Source organism: Pseudoliparis swirei, chromosome 3 (assembly GCF_029220125.1).
Source record: "Pseudoliparis swirei isolate HS2019 ecotype Mariana Trench chromosome 3, NWPU_hadal_v1, whole genome shotgun sequence".
NCBI lineage: Eukaryota > Metazoa > Chordata > Actinopteri > Perciformes > Liparidae > Pseudoliparis > Pseudoliparis swirei.
In genome coordinates, this window is record NC_079390.1 from 6,568,766 (window position 1) to 6,584,072 (window position 15,307).

Here is a 15,307-nt window from a genome sequence, read left to right on the forward strand (position 1 = left end):
ATTGTGGATTAGACACAACTGGTTGATACTTGATCTGCTCAATGAGGTCGGTATTGGGACCGACTGGCAGTATACAACTGAAACTTTATGGTGTGTTTCTATTATAAAAGCATTTTGGAAGTGTAATATATTCTTTAAAATTATTATCCACGGTCATCACAAGGTCTCACCAAAAACATTTAGACATCATAATAAACAGGGGTGAGTCAGGGTCAACGCATTAAGGAGACCGTTGTAAATACGCAATAGAAAGTTATGAGCGGGGGCTCTTAAACTCTTACAATCTTAGAGTTTTTAGAGCACTTCCTGTTTTACATAACACAAGATATCATCGACATTATTTTGTATTATGGGGGGGTGGATTTTTTATTATTTTCGATTTTTTTATGGGTCTGTTTTGAATTAAAGTGTCAGGTTTCCTCAGAATGTAATGGGTCTTAAAAATATGAGTATGACGCCTTTTTCCTTCCATTTTAATGAATGAGGGAAGAGATTAATTAGGCAAACAGTTCATCGGAGGGTTGTTTCTTTACAATGTCATTCAGGTCCCCAGTGACGCCGTCCCAACTGGGATTCATCACAGAGACTCTTAGAGGCACGACTCTTTTGTCTCAGGCCATCGTGTCCTTTTTAATCAAATAAAAGGAAGTCAGAGTTGTACAATTCAAGTTTAAGCTCATGAAAGTGTCAGACTGCCAGACAAGATTGAATATAAGTACATCTAACTTTATTGTATGGTCAAGTCAATGTTTGAATACTACTCTGAACGTATAGTGCAATTAACCCTTGAAAAACTGTTTTGAGAATTTGCACCAGGAGTGTGTGTATGAGCCTCAGCCTGGTTGTGATTTATACAGGTTATTAAACTATAAATTACTGTACTACAGGCTCCTGATAATGCAAGAACAAGAAACTTGGAATGATATGAGCACAGAGCTCTAGTAGTCGATTTAGAGTTTAAGGCCTTTATGAGGGTATTTATTGACAAAATACCCCCAAATCACTTATAACTTTATAATGACAAGTTTCATGTGAGAATGATATTTTAACCTAACTGTGATTTATGGCTGCACCTAAACGGCCTCACCTACATTTCAGTAATCCTGACATTGATTTATGATTAATTTCACTCCAAAGTACTGGATACAAATAAGCACTTGTGTGAAATTGTTGTTTGAAACGTACCTACGTATAGATTGACTTGTGGACATGACAGCGCAGTCATACCCATTTACATCAACTCCTCTAAAAGCATGTCCACTGTACCTTGAAACCCAACGACATGGACTATCCATGTTGTAATTGTTTAATTAACTTAAAGATTGCAAAACAAGCTGAGTAGTACCAAGAAGTAACACCCCAAACTTCACATCTAGCACCTAAAAGTGAAATGTATATACATTGATTGTTCCCCTCATGACACAATTTTTGCGTTTATGACAAACATAGTATAATAAAAATACATATAAATCATTCAGACAGGTGCCCTCTGAAGAGACGCTCTCCTGACTTTCCTAATGAGACTAATTTCTGATGTCATCGCCACAACCTGCATGTTCATGATTTTGCCTGAACACAAAACAACAAATTCACTGTTTAGACTTTAGCTTAATTAATCTAATTTGCCTCTATAACACAGCCCTGAACTCACTATCAAATCTCCCAATTAAAATACTTTTCGAAATAATGAGTAATGTATCCGTCGAGCCATGGCATCAGAAATGTTTATACTGTAACAGTCAAGTAAAAGTTAACCATTGCTAACAGTTTGAATGAGTCCTCTTCCCTTCACTTCTGCTCGGAAGACTGGATCTTAATCTAATATATCTAATTTAATATTGTGTGCTGTAAAGAATAAAACTGCATCTGTACCTATAATTATTTTATTATGGGCCAAGTTTGATCAGTGTCTGTTGATAGTGAGTCATTTTATAAGCTAAGGAAGACACAGTTGTTTTCCTCAGCAGCATCAAAGCCATAAATGAAGGTCATGTTTATTCATTATACTGCATACAGAGCCACTGAGTAATATGAGAACATAAGATACCCTCATATTTTTTATTTTGGAAATCAGAAGAGCCTTCATGGAGCTTCATACTTGTGTGTGTGTGTGTTCATACGTTAATTAATTTCCAAACCAGAGTGTTACATTATTTAATAAGTATTTAATTAGTCAGACATATGTTGATTTAAGTATGTGGTAATGTTCTCGGACAGACTGTTGTGTATTGCGTCATATCTAATTACATCATCATAAACATACTTTACAATAACACATCTTTGATACACTTGTAAGATATAATACAGTGTTGAAAATGTTGGACGTGTTGAAAGTGAGAAATAACAATTAGGAATGAATCAACACATTTTGTTGTTGAATACGTGGAAAGCAAAATAGTCACAATGGGGTAGTTGTAGTAGTTTTTAATGGTGGGTGCAAAAAGTCAGTTTTCAGGGATGTTATGCGAGTGGGATAATAACATGAAAACGTGACTACAGGAATTTTCAAATACAAATGACATGCTTTTGTGGCATGTGTAAATTCCGGTTGTCATAGTTGGCTTGAGCACAGAGAGGAGAGAGCTCAGAAAGTGACAGACAGGTTGTCAGAGCGGATGCTGTCTTCTCTGAGGTAACGGGCCAATGGGACCACTCAGAGGATCTGCAACTTCTCTCGAGCGGTGGACAATGTTAAATATTCAAACTGCTGAGACTGCAATTTGTTCACAGCCATTTGAAGGAAGAAGCAGCCTGTTTCAAACCCGTCCTGCTCTAACAGGCTTGCTGGCAGCTAATTAGCAGAGTGACTGCAGATGGTGCTGCGAGTTGGACTGAGATTTAATGAGCACCAAATATTTTGTAATTAGGCAGAATATTTGTCACTAGGTATTTAAATGATTTATTCTCATGTTTAGAATTCCTTAAATGATTAAAAATATATATATTGTGTTAGTGTAATTTGGGCCATAGTGGTGTGCTTATGTCACCAGTGCTATGGAAAATTAGGCAATGATTTGAGTCATTAACGCAGAGCTGTTGTCTGATATTTGAAGTATAATTCTGTTTCACAAGCATATGAATGCTGTGTGTTCTTACTGTAGAATTCAGATTAATGAAAGACAGCAGTTTACCCATTTTTGTATTTTTTCACATTAGATTAGATGTCTGAATTTCTCTTTATCTTAAATTTGGAAGAATAGTAACTGTATATTGTTTTAAGTGACCCGCATAATTTTTTTTAATGATTGCAGTGTAGCTTGAATATTCTGAAATAAGGTGGGTGTAGATCAATAAACATCTGCATGTTTATTTCTGTTTGTGTTTGTTCCTTCACTAATGATGTCAAGACATCATTCAAAGATAAAAAGTGGCTGCTATGCATGGGTTCATAAATCATCAATAACTCGACACCACAGACATCTAATTATTCATTAAAATTTTTATGGAGCGATTCCTGCTTATATTTCCCACTTGTCCTTGAGAGTACATTCCAGCCAGTAAAAGCTTAATTAGTCCCTCTTAGCTGCGAGGTAGCTGCTGATTATTTAATATTCAGTACCAGAGACAGTAACTTTGTTTGAAGCTTTCCATCAAATGACGGGGCCATCAGGTCATCAGAAAGTTTGTCTGTGATTCATTAACGAAGCAGCTATTGGAGTTAGTTGGATTTGTTTAGTTCTCATTTAGATATCTTCCATGGTGCCGATATTATATCTTGGGCCTCAGCGTCACCTTTTCAATCATAGTAACGTTACTCTAGACCGGTAAACCTCTTAACCTACAAAGCCTTGATTGGTGATGCTCCATCATATCTTAAGGAGCTTGTAGTACCATATTGCCCCACTAGAGAGGTACGCTCACTAAATGCGGGACTACTTGTAGTTCCTAGAGTCTTAAAAAGTAGAATGGGAGCCAGAGCCTTTAGTTATCAAGCTCCTCTTTTATGGAACCAGCTTCCAATTTCAGTCCGGGAGGCAGACACAGTCACCTCGTTTAAGAGTAGACTTAAGACCTTCCTCTTTGACAGAGCTTATAGTTAGGGCTGAATCAGGTTTGCCCTGGTCCAGCCCCTTGATATGCTGCTATAGGCTTATAGCTGCCGGGGGACGTTTTAGGATGCACTGAGTACCTATCTCCTCTTTTTTCTCTCCTTAAGGATGAATTTTCATCTCTCAATCAGTTACTAACTCTGCTTTCTCCCCGGAGTCCTTTTGACTTCACGTCTCATGGGGTCATCGGACCCTATGAGACGGCATAGATCCTATCTGCCTGATGGATCGTCTGGGTCGTGGAATTCCTGCTCATGACTACGCCACTGTCCTGTTGAGACTCCGCCCACTGTTGAGACTCCGCCCACTCCTCCTCCCCACCGCCATCTGCCTGATGGATCGTGGAGGTCTCCATCGTGGAATATGCCTACTATGAACTATTCATACACTCTGTCATATTCATTGAATGTATTTTAACTCTAAATCTGTCCTTCTGTACACATTACATCTATTGCATCTGTCCATCCTGGAGAGGGATCCTCCTCTGTTGCTCTCCTCCAGGTTTCTTCCCTTTTTTTCCCCCTGAAGGGTTATTTGGGAGTTTTTCCTGGTCCGATGTGAGGTTTTGGGGCAGGGATGTCTATGTGTACAGATTGTAAAGCACTCCGAGACAAATTTGTAATTTGTGAAATTGTGCTATACAAATAAACTGAATTGAATTGAATTGAATTAAAGGTCTCGGCCTTCACTCTCCTTGTCTTGGTCTCGGACTCTTGGTCTCGGTTTAGGGGGCCATCCTCCAACACTGCAGGGAGGTGAAGGATATATTGGATTCTTGTTATCAACCAAAAGGAGCACCTTGCTGGAAATAACTTGATTGAAATGAACATGTGACATTTTAGCAATTGATGTTTGACTTCCAGTCAGGGATTAAGTCTCTCTCTCTCTCTCTCTCTGGAAATTGAAAGGCAAGTCAACGGGTTTAATTAGTGCATAGATCTGAAACACCTGGGCAGCTTATTAAGACAGAATCTGTCCTCCCGGTCAAAGGCCAATCGACCAGCCAGCTGTGTTGATCCAGTACAGGATTAATCAAAACTCCACGGAAGAACTGCAGTCATCCTCCAAAACCCACAGCCTTTGATCTTGAAGGCCAGACAAAAGTTCACAATATCACACTTCAGATTATTGGTTCCCATGGTTTGTAATTACACTGCAGAATAGCCAGACAATGTACAAATATTGATTTGAGTTGTCCAGATGTAAGATGGGATTGATTTCTTATGTCTTGTACAATACTTTCCTGGTAGTTTCTGTTGGACTCTTTATTAATCTAATCTTACTGTGTGTGAGCTTTGGCTGGATGAAATCAATCCTCCCTCTCTACAGCCTCTCATCATCAAAGGGACTGAGGTGGAGAGGGCTGACAGCTACAGATTCCTGGGACAGCAGGTTACATCTGACCTGAGCTGGACTCTTCACACCACAGCCACAGTGAAAAAAGCCCAGCAAGGGCTTTATTTCATCAAACTGTCAGGAAAGCTGCACGGTCTGAACCACCGGCCTCTCACCCAGGCCGACAGAGGACTGGTGGAGAGCATCCTCACCGCATGCATCACTCTCTGTTATGGTAACGCCACACAGGCAGAGAGGAAGGCTCTCCAAAGAGTCATGAAGACTGCAGAGAGGATCACAGGGAAAACACTTCCTCCCATGGACTCTATGTATGTCGGAAAAGAGCAGAGGGAATCATCAGAGACTCACTCCACCAGCTCACTCTCAGACACAAACACTGCACCTACAACCTTAGACACAGCAGAGCGGACAGCAGCATCTCTCACAGAACACCTGTTTTCAACAGTTTCTTCCCTGCCACAGTCAGACTGATGGCCAAACAAAACTACTGAAACAATTTGAATAACCCAACATCACCTCAGCTCCCTTATCATGTGCAATATGTGAAATATTACTATACGAATCTGTGAAAAATGTGCAATCTTCTAATCTGTGCAATATCCCCACATAACCTTCCTCCACCTCTCATAATGTGCAATATCCCCATATAACTCTCCCCTCTCTCCTCTTTTCTTTTCCCAAGCTAGGAACAGCACTCAGGACTAGCCGTGTTATTAACATTTGCCCTCTCCTATTTATGTTGAGAACCTGTTTTTAAAACTGTATTTAATAGTGTACATACTACCACCTTATGTATTGTGTGTTTTTATATTTTTCTTATTATTATGTGTTTTTACCTCTGTTGACACAGAGAGCCCTGCACAGTAACACCAATGTGTCTGGACTGTTGCTCTATGCACAAAGGGCAAATGCCTTGAACCTTGAAATATGTCAACAAAATAAAATGATGAAATGCCAAATGTTAAGTATTCCTTAAGGGTGCATATATCACCAAACAGGGCACGGTGACCCCGAACAAAAGGATTCACTTCTGCCTCCTTGACTCCTGGGACTCTCTAATGAGCTCCTATTGTGACGGCGTTAACACTGAATGCCGGTTAATGACCTTGTTTAGGACAAACAAACATTTTATTGTTCAAATGTAAGCTTAATTAATCTCATAAGAACCTCGGAGTTTCAAGCATGCCCTCAATTATATACAATAAATTTACAAAAATTGTGGGGGTGCATGCTAATAATGAGCTGTGAATGTTGGACTTCAAAGCTCACATTTAATTGAAAGTCCCAAACTATAATTCCAATCCTCAGAAATCTGAAGTCTTAATCTTCAGGGGACCTCTGAGAGATCCTCAGAGAGCTTCAAGGGCTGGTAAAGACATTAGCGAGTATATTTACCTAGAATGCATTTCGATCTTTCATTGTGCCCTCTGCGCTGCGGACTATCAATTGATAATCCAGTGTGCAGGGTATGGTTTGAACATTCTTGAAAGTTGCACTACAGAGATGCCAAACAAATTCATTTTGCGGTAATTCAACATTACATAGTTTGTCCACCAGAGAGCGCTGCTCAATATGTATCCTTATCACAATTAATAGAAAACTAATGCCATTAAGATTCTATGTTTGTGTTATGTGTTAAGTTAAACGGAATTTACTCACAGCCCATTATTAGTAACGTCCAAATAAAGATATCATAAAAATTGAGGAGAGGAGCGATACAAAGCAATGCCATAGAAATGTCTTTGTACACCACGAGATGTCCTCCACTTTCATGCACATTAAAAACGGCTTCCTCCTTCTGTATTTGAACATTTCTGCAAACAATAAATAAGAAATGCAATATGTTTCTGTTTGCTGTGGCAGTGTGTTAATGATTTGGACATCATAGAAAGTTAAGCAGAGTCTAAGCAGATAGATGTGATGCTCAACCTTCTCCTCTCCCACAATGACAAACTCCCTCCTTTACCTCCCGAAGGAACATCCAGCAATCAATAACACGTAATCATCAGACTACAAACTTCTCATATTTAGCTAGAAGAGGAAAGATGGAGGCAATTTTAAAAAGTCGCCCAAAGTTCAGATGCTCCGATGTGATTGAATTATCTAATAGCAGCAGCTGTTGGACAATTAAGATGATCGTTAATTTGAGATATCTCCCCTAGCTTGAAGTCAGGCGTTGGCCATTCTCATGAAGAGCTAGAAGATGAGTCATCGCTTTGCATAAGTCAAGGACGTTCGGTGTCTGGACTGCACGAACTCTAATGAATCTTTTCTCTACTCCCTCTTTCATTATCTGTCTCTTTCCGTTCTTCATTTTTCACTGGGCTCAGCTTAAACCCTGCGTCCTTTACAAAGTCACTCAACTGGATAAAGTAATTTACCTGGATGAAGGGGAGCGAGGGAGAGGACTATAGACCGAGAAAGGGAGGGTGTGTCATGTAAAGGGCTGAGAGCAAGTTTTCTTTTTTTTTTAGAAACACAGCTTTTTTTTATGGAGACTGTAGCAAGATTGCCGAAGAACCAAGAATGGTCGACTAAGTGACGTTCATAGCGATGCCTGGATGCTTTAGAAAAAACGAATTCATCGGCGTTTTGACCAACATTAGAACACTGTGTCCCAGAATCATAAGGAAAGAGGAGAATATTGGAAAGATAACTATTTCAACAGGACTGTGACCTTTCAAATCACAGGATGGTTGACTTTCATGGTCTGTAGGTCTTCGTGCGAGGGAGGCACCAGGAAGTCCAATTACTGATCACTGATCAGTATTCTTCTTCAATCACTGGAGGTGATGACTAAGAGAGGAGAACTCATCTGTTCATCTGGAGCTCCTTTGCAAAGACAGTGGAGGTCTGTTTCTGGAGAAGACAGGAAACTGTTTTGGGCCGGTTCGGACCACATCCCCTCCTGTCTGGTAGGTGAGGGCAAAACGTGGACCCAAAAAAAAAACACAAGGGAATCAGATTGAGGTCAAAAAAGAGATTTTAATCAAGCCGAGCAGAAGCACAGTCTGCCAATGGGAGGAATCAAAAACGATGTGACCACGTCATGCAGGAAGACACAGAGTAAATAGGCTGGGGAAGAGACACAGGTGGAAACAATGAGGGCGGGGCTAGATATTCACACAGGAGGAAAACAGAGGAAACTAGAACGGACACTGGGTAGAGCGCATACCTTCGCATATCACAAGATTGGGCATTGAATTATGAACATTTTGGCATTAGTTGCATGCTAATTGGATAAAAATGGACCGCGCTATGGTAAAAAGAAGATGTTGACCTTTTCATAACCTTGACCTTGACCTTTGACCCGATCGATCCCAAAATCTAATCCAATGGTCCCCGGATAATAACCAATCATCTTACCAAATTTCATGTGCTTCAAGAAGATTTTGACCTTTTCATGACCATGACCTTGACCTTTAACCCGATCGATCCCAAAATCGAAACAAATGGTCCCCGGATAATAACCAATCATCCCACCAAATTTCATGCGTTTCGGTTTAATACTTTTTGAGTTATGCGAGTAACACACATACAAATAAATAAATAAATACACGGCGATCAAAACATAACCTTCCGCATTTTCAATGCGAAGGTAACGAGAGACAGGGATTTCAAAATAAGATAGGAACACTCCAGATCATGACGCCCTGTGACTGTCTGTCTCACTGTATACATGACAGAGGCTCAGAGGCGGATCAACTTGGAAATATGACTTGTGCGTGATTTCAACTCTGCTCCCTCTTTGCAAGAATAAAATGCCTGAGTAATTCTGTGAAACTTGGTGTTGTGTAGAATTTTTCTTTCAAAGGTTGACGGGTAAAGAGGGAGGCATGGGGGTGTAGTGGTTACCACTGTCGCCTCACAGCAAACGAGATCCCTGTCTGACCCCCGCTGGCCGGCCTCCTGTTTGGACCTTGGATGTTCTGCCCGTGTCAGCATGTCACTAAGATGATGATCAACACGTTATATCTGCTAAACATCAACATGTTGGCATTTTTACTGTCCAGTTGTTTGCATGCTGATGTTAGCGTTTCACTTATTTTACACAGAGATGCCTGGATGCACACACAGCATATTTCTTACTCGCTGTCATGTGTATTTTATTTGATGTTCTTATATATTTATTTATCCTCATCCCATCCTCATAGGGAGCGGTGCCTTGCATCTTGGTTTAGATTCATACCCTCACACACAAGTAGTGTTCCTTTATTGATGCATGTCTTTTTGATGATCTGTGTATGTGTCTGTCTATCTGTCTTTCTATATCATCCATTCATCCTCTTGTTTATTTACAACTGTCTTATACTGATTAAGTTTTACATGGTGAGAATAGAAAAGCCGATTTATAACCGTGCAGCCTTCTGTTTCAGAAAGATCTATTTATTAAAGACAAATCATTTCTTGCATCTTTGTCTTGAATCTTCTGTATTAATCCGGTTTATTATGATTTACAGAAGAGTAAAAGCAGGGGATTTCAGACACTTTTAACTAATTAACTCGTATATTATAAAAATACAAACGAGTGTTTGTATACATGAAACAAATCAAAATGAAAAGTCAGAAATTCTTTTGTTGTTTTCACTTTCATCTATATTTTGGCTAACGTGTGTCAGTTGAAGTCTGTTCAATGAGTTAAATGAATATTCTCACACACACATTCATACTCTGCTGCTGTTTTCCAGCTGTTCATGTTTGACCTTTAGTTAAGAGTGTTGATGAGCTCCGGGGTGCCGAGAGATACGGACTTCACGGGTTTCATCGTGATTGTCCGCGGTTTATTCGTCACAGAGCTGATGAGATTAACGCCGCCGTGCCTTTCTGCTGTCTATCAGAGCTCTGCCAGCCTTGGACTATTTGGCGCTTTAAAAGGAAGCAGGTGAGATGGTCCAGATGTTTTCTGGTGAGAGGAAATGCTGACGATTCAACATCTTACTGTAGTTCAGATAAACCTCAAAACATTACATCATCACATGGAGCCCGCATGCACTCATTCACACCCGCTTGTAGCTAACTTTAATAAAAATACGACCTGGAAAACACTTCAATGCTGCATGAAGTTAACATTTCCTGAGAGTGATGATAAAATGCACTGACGTAAAGAACACTGCTAACTCGCCATTTTTTTATTTGACCTTTTATTTATGTTTTGGTTGTTTTTTTCCACGCCTACAACAGTCACATGCATGGGTAGATTCTGTCGCTTCCTCTTCTGCCCCATCACGGATAAACCAGACCTGGGGTCAAATGATAAACATGTGTGATTTTCAGAGATCAAAAGGCTTTTCAGAAAGGCCAGGTTGGTAACTTATCATGTTCTTGATGACATTTGACAGATTACTCAAGCATCACCTGCTTGGCCTATGGCACTCACCAGCTTCCTTGCGGCATCTTACTCGCCCAAGTCTCTTTCTGTACCACCTTTCTCTCTCATCCTTTGCAATATGCACTCCCTCAGTGACACACATACGGTGTCCTTCCTGTGGGGTCTCCTGAATGTAGGCCATTCGTTTTGCAGCAGGCTGCAATTTTCAGAAACTACAGTGATGGACAATTTCATCCCAGTTGTTTTCAAATCTGAAGTTATAAATACCTTTACTGTATATTTGTCACTTTGTTAATAAGATAAAAAATACTTAGTCTGACAAGCTGCTGTAGACATGTGCAAGTTAACATGATGCATGACAAGCATTCCTCTATTGAGGAGATTACATGTGTACAATAGTTATGTTTAAATATGCAGTTTTAACACTCAGTATAATAGTCTTTTAAAGTCATTGAACTGTGTTTGGCTGTGTGCATATCCCAGTGTGAGAGGAATACCACATGCAGTTCATTGGCCAGCTGCTGAAAAAGATGAAACTGTTTGTAAAATTGATCGATTCTATTGATTTGGATTGTTACAGGGTCACTGCACTTTAATCACTTGTATTCACTTGTTTAAAATTGTATTACGTATTTATAGTATTTATATATATATATAGTATTTATAGTATTTATATATATATAGTATTTATAACAACTATACGTGAATCTTTATGTTTACTTAATATTAGGAAATGTCTTGTCTTATCTGTTGTGCCTGTGCACTTTTATATGTTTCACCGTGGGAGAGTGGGAAACGTCCTATCGATTCCTTTGTATGTCTTAACATGTGAAGAAATTGACAAGAAAGCTACTACTACTACTACTACTGCCCGGGACACGTGGCCTCCCGTGCATTGGCTGGATGTTTTTTTTAGGAGGTTAAACAGCTACGTTGGCCAGTCTCGGGTCTGAGTCCTGCTCGTACCGGTAGTGGTAGACCTCCATCTGGTCCCGGCACGCATCTCTGATGTTGTTGAGCCACCGTTTGATGCCTCTTCGGTTGAGATACAGCACCATGAGAAACACCACGCCGATCAGAGCCAACACTATACCGAGGAACACGTATGAGACCGCCTCCAGGTCCTCGTTCACACAATCCATGTCCTCTTCCCGGAGCTTCTCCACGGGAACCCCTCTCTTTGCCTCCGGCTCGTTGCACAGGAGACGCCCTGCATCCGGGCACTGGGACGAGTTCTTCAACCAGTAGTAAAACGCCTCCAGTTCACAGTTGCACCGAAACGGGTTTAAATCCAAGTAAACGCGTATGCGCTTTTGCTGGTACAACATGGATATATTTCCTCCTCCTATGCTCTCTATTGAGTTATTGATCAGCACTAACGTGTGGAGATTATCAAACCGCAGCAGGGGGATTGACTTCAGCGTGTTACCCGCTAACTCCAGTCTGTGGAGGTTGCGCAAACTTTGGGTGTTGAGCGCATTTGAGAGCTGTTCTGTGGCCGCAGGTAAAATGGAGTGATTTAGGTAAAGAGAGCGGAGCTCCAGTAACCCGTGGAAAGCCCTGGATGAGATGTACTCTAGCTGGTTGTGGCTCAAATCCAGCACATGCAATCGGGGGAGTCCCAGGAAGGCGTAAGGTTCAAGAGCCTCTATCCCGTTATCGGACAACGAGAGTGTCGTCATTTGCAACTCCGTCCCGTTGCTCATGAACGCACCACGCTGTAAAGTTGAAATGTTTCTCCCCTTGAGTATCAAGGTGGACGTCCACTCCGGTATGTGTCCCGGCACCTCGGTGTCCTCCCCATCACGGCAGGTCACTGTCCCTGAGTCTTTGGCACAGACGCAGGACGACGGGCACGCGTGATCCGTCCTGACAGGAGACAACAACACACACGCCACTGCTGCGTAACACCAATACCACTGGTTCCAAATAGAAAAAAGACACTTTGAATTATCGGCACTGTAAAATATCCACATTTTCTCCCTCATGTAAGTCTCGAAGCAGGTCTGAGCCGATGTGTCTCGCAAAGAAGGTGACCGACAACTATCCGGCATGTCAAGTCGAGAGAGAGAGAGAGAGAGAGGAGAGGGGGGGGGGGGGAAGCTGGGGAGTGAGGAGGAGGGGGAGGAGAGAGATGCACCTCACAATATAAGTATTCGACTCCCAAGTCATCCTAATTCTAGTTATTATTATTTTTTAAATGACATGTAATACAGATATCATGCGGAACTGCTCTAAAAGTTAAAAAGAAAAACATGTATGTCCCCCACTGAACAGATTTATTTGATTTATTTCATCTTATATGTTGACTGTTGATTGTTTTTGATTGTTGTTGTTTTGTTTGCCTGTCTTATGTGTACACACCAGCCGCCAAATCCAATTCTTTGTGTGTTTAACACACATAGCAAATAAATGTTTCTGATTCTGATTCTGATTATTTTAATTTGCACTTGCAACTATGTTGCCGGAAGACTCTCCTGAGTTATTGTCACGTCGTTTTTCACAGTGGAAATAAAAAACAATCCTCCATTTATGTGCAGGCACTGGAGCCTGTTGGGAGGGGGCCTTGGTCTTTTCTTTTCGATGGATCCCTTTGCCAAAGAAAGAAAACTGTTTTTTGGAGAGTTGGTCATGCTCCCCATGTCTACAGCATGGAGTTGGCAAACAAATCAATATGCTTGAATACATAAGCCACTTCTAACACTGAGATATGTGATGCTGACAAGGGGGCTGGGTCTGTCATGTTCCTTCTGCTGATGACGGAAACACAGAGTTGTACATGAAGCCATACGTAGTAAAGATGAAATTAATTATACTCTAACTGAGCAAAAAGAGGAGCTTGAAACTTGGATATTTAGGCACCATGACACACAATACCACTAAAATGATAGTGACACTATTGTATTCCGTCAGCGACCATCATAATTAAGAACTCATTAATAAGCCGGAAGCACATAATGTATCCGTTTATTAAATTATTTAAGTGGTGAGGAAGAAATAAAGAGAAATAGAAAGAAAGGCTGGCAGAGTAAGACAGAGAGTTAGAGGTTCAGCTCCACGGACAGTTCCACGGAGAATTACAGTACTTGGCTAAAAGAAATCTCGTGTTGTGCTCACAAGGAGGCAATGTAAGGAGTACCCTGCAAATGGATAGATGAAAGGGTGGAAAGAAGACAAATGGCAGGCTGTGTAGTTTCTTTTCTTACTTTTAAAATGACAACAAGAAAAAGAAATGCAGACAAAGACAGGAAAGAAGAACATTTCAGCACCCTGGAGAGCTCCAAGTGTCAGACCAAGAAAACTCCTCAGTGAAAGCAGGACAGCGAAGAAAGAAAAATACATAATGAAGCGGAAACTGTTTTTAAAGACTCAGGGCTACCTCAACGGTGTTCACAACTCTCTCTGTCACGTGTGGTCTCATTTATACATTAGGCACAGGAATAACTTTCAGGATGACCTGACCACAAAGGCCTATTAACGAACCAAGTTCAAAGGAAACCATTTGGGGTTTACTTAATTGGAGCAGATGTGATGTAGCAGCAAGCTGCCATTAATCACTACTGATGTGTGGTCGTGATCACAATGAGCACGATTATGGGACTGTTCTTCTTTTTCAGTCCTTCTTCGTGTGTGTGTGTGTGTTTACTGAGTAGTGAGAGCACACACCTAGACAAAGAGCTTCAAACCATGCCGTGTGTGTTCTGTCCTGATACAGAAGAAGGTGTATCTGTCTGCCTTGTATTTCAGTGCAAGCCTTTTTTTTCATTTTCTACAAGCGTATGGCAAAATCTCCCTGAACTGCAAAGAAGAGGAACATCGGCAATGTATTAGTTACTTTCGTATTTGGAAAACAAATGTTGTTGAACATCATCTGGATCAATACATGCTGTGTTTATTTCAATGGGTTAGACCTATAGACTAGCCTATAGGCCCAGCTGTATCCGCATGACAGGTATACTATGTAGCTGTAAGTATGGACGCCACAAACATTACATATGCGTTTGTTTCGAATCTATTTAATTCAATTCAGTTTATTTTGTATAACCCAAAATCACATATTACAAATTTGCCTCAGAGGGCTTTACAATCTGTCTCATCTCTCTCAAAAACCACAAGCGTCAATCTTCTGCTACAACAGCCTCCACTCTTCTGGCTTCAGATATTTCTCAAAAACATTGGACCCCTGCTGTTGGAATGTTTCCCCGTTACCAGTAGCACTGGTAAAGTAAAGGAACTGATGCTTAGCGATAACCTCGCTCGGTTTAAATTGTTCCCAAAAGCAATGGATGAAGTTGAGATCAGTGTTATATGCAGGCCATGTTTACCTACACTAAACTGGGGAAACCTTTTTTTTAAGGACCATGGTTTGTGCCTTCTGCTGTCACAAAGCTGAGTGTATGTTATATCATTAAAATGTCTCAAATAATGATGTGGACAGGAGTATCCACATACTTGTAGCACTCTGGTGTATGCACAGTCTACTAGAGTGCAGAATCATAACTGAATCAATGACGCTACTTGCATCATAAAGGAAATGAAACAATATGAGAGTAATATTGATCTTCTAATCTAA

General features: G+C 40.7%; 1 protein-coding gene across 1 annotated transcript; it reads right to left on the reverse strand.

The window, feature by feature from the left end:
* Positions 1-11,654: 11,654 nt before the first annotated feature.
* waif2 (Wnt-activated inhibitory factor 2) lies at positions 11,655-12,722 on the reverse strand. The gene has a single exon (XM_056409772.1). The coding sequence runs from the start codon at positions 12,720-12,722 to the stop codon at positions 11,655-11,657; it is 1,068 nt and encodes a 355-aa protein (XP_056265747.1).
* Between the last annotated feature and the right edge of the window lie 2,585 nt (positions 12,723-15,307).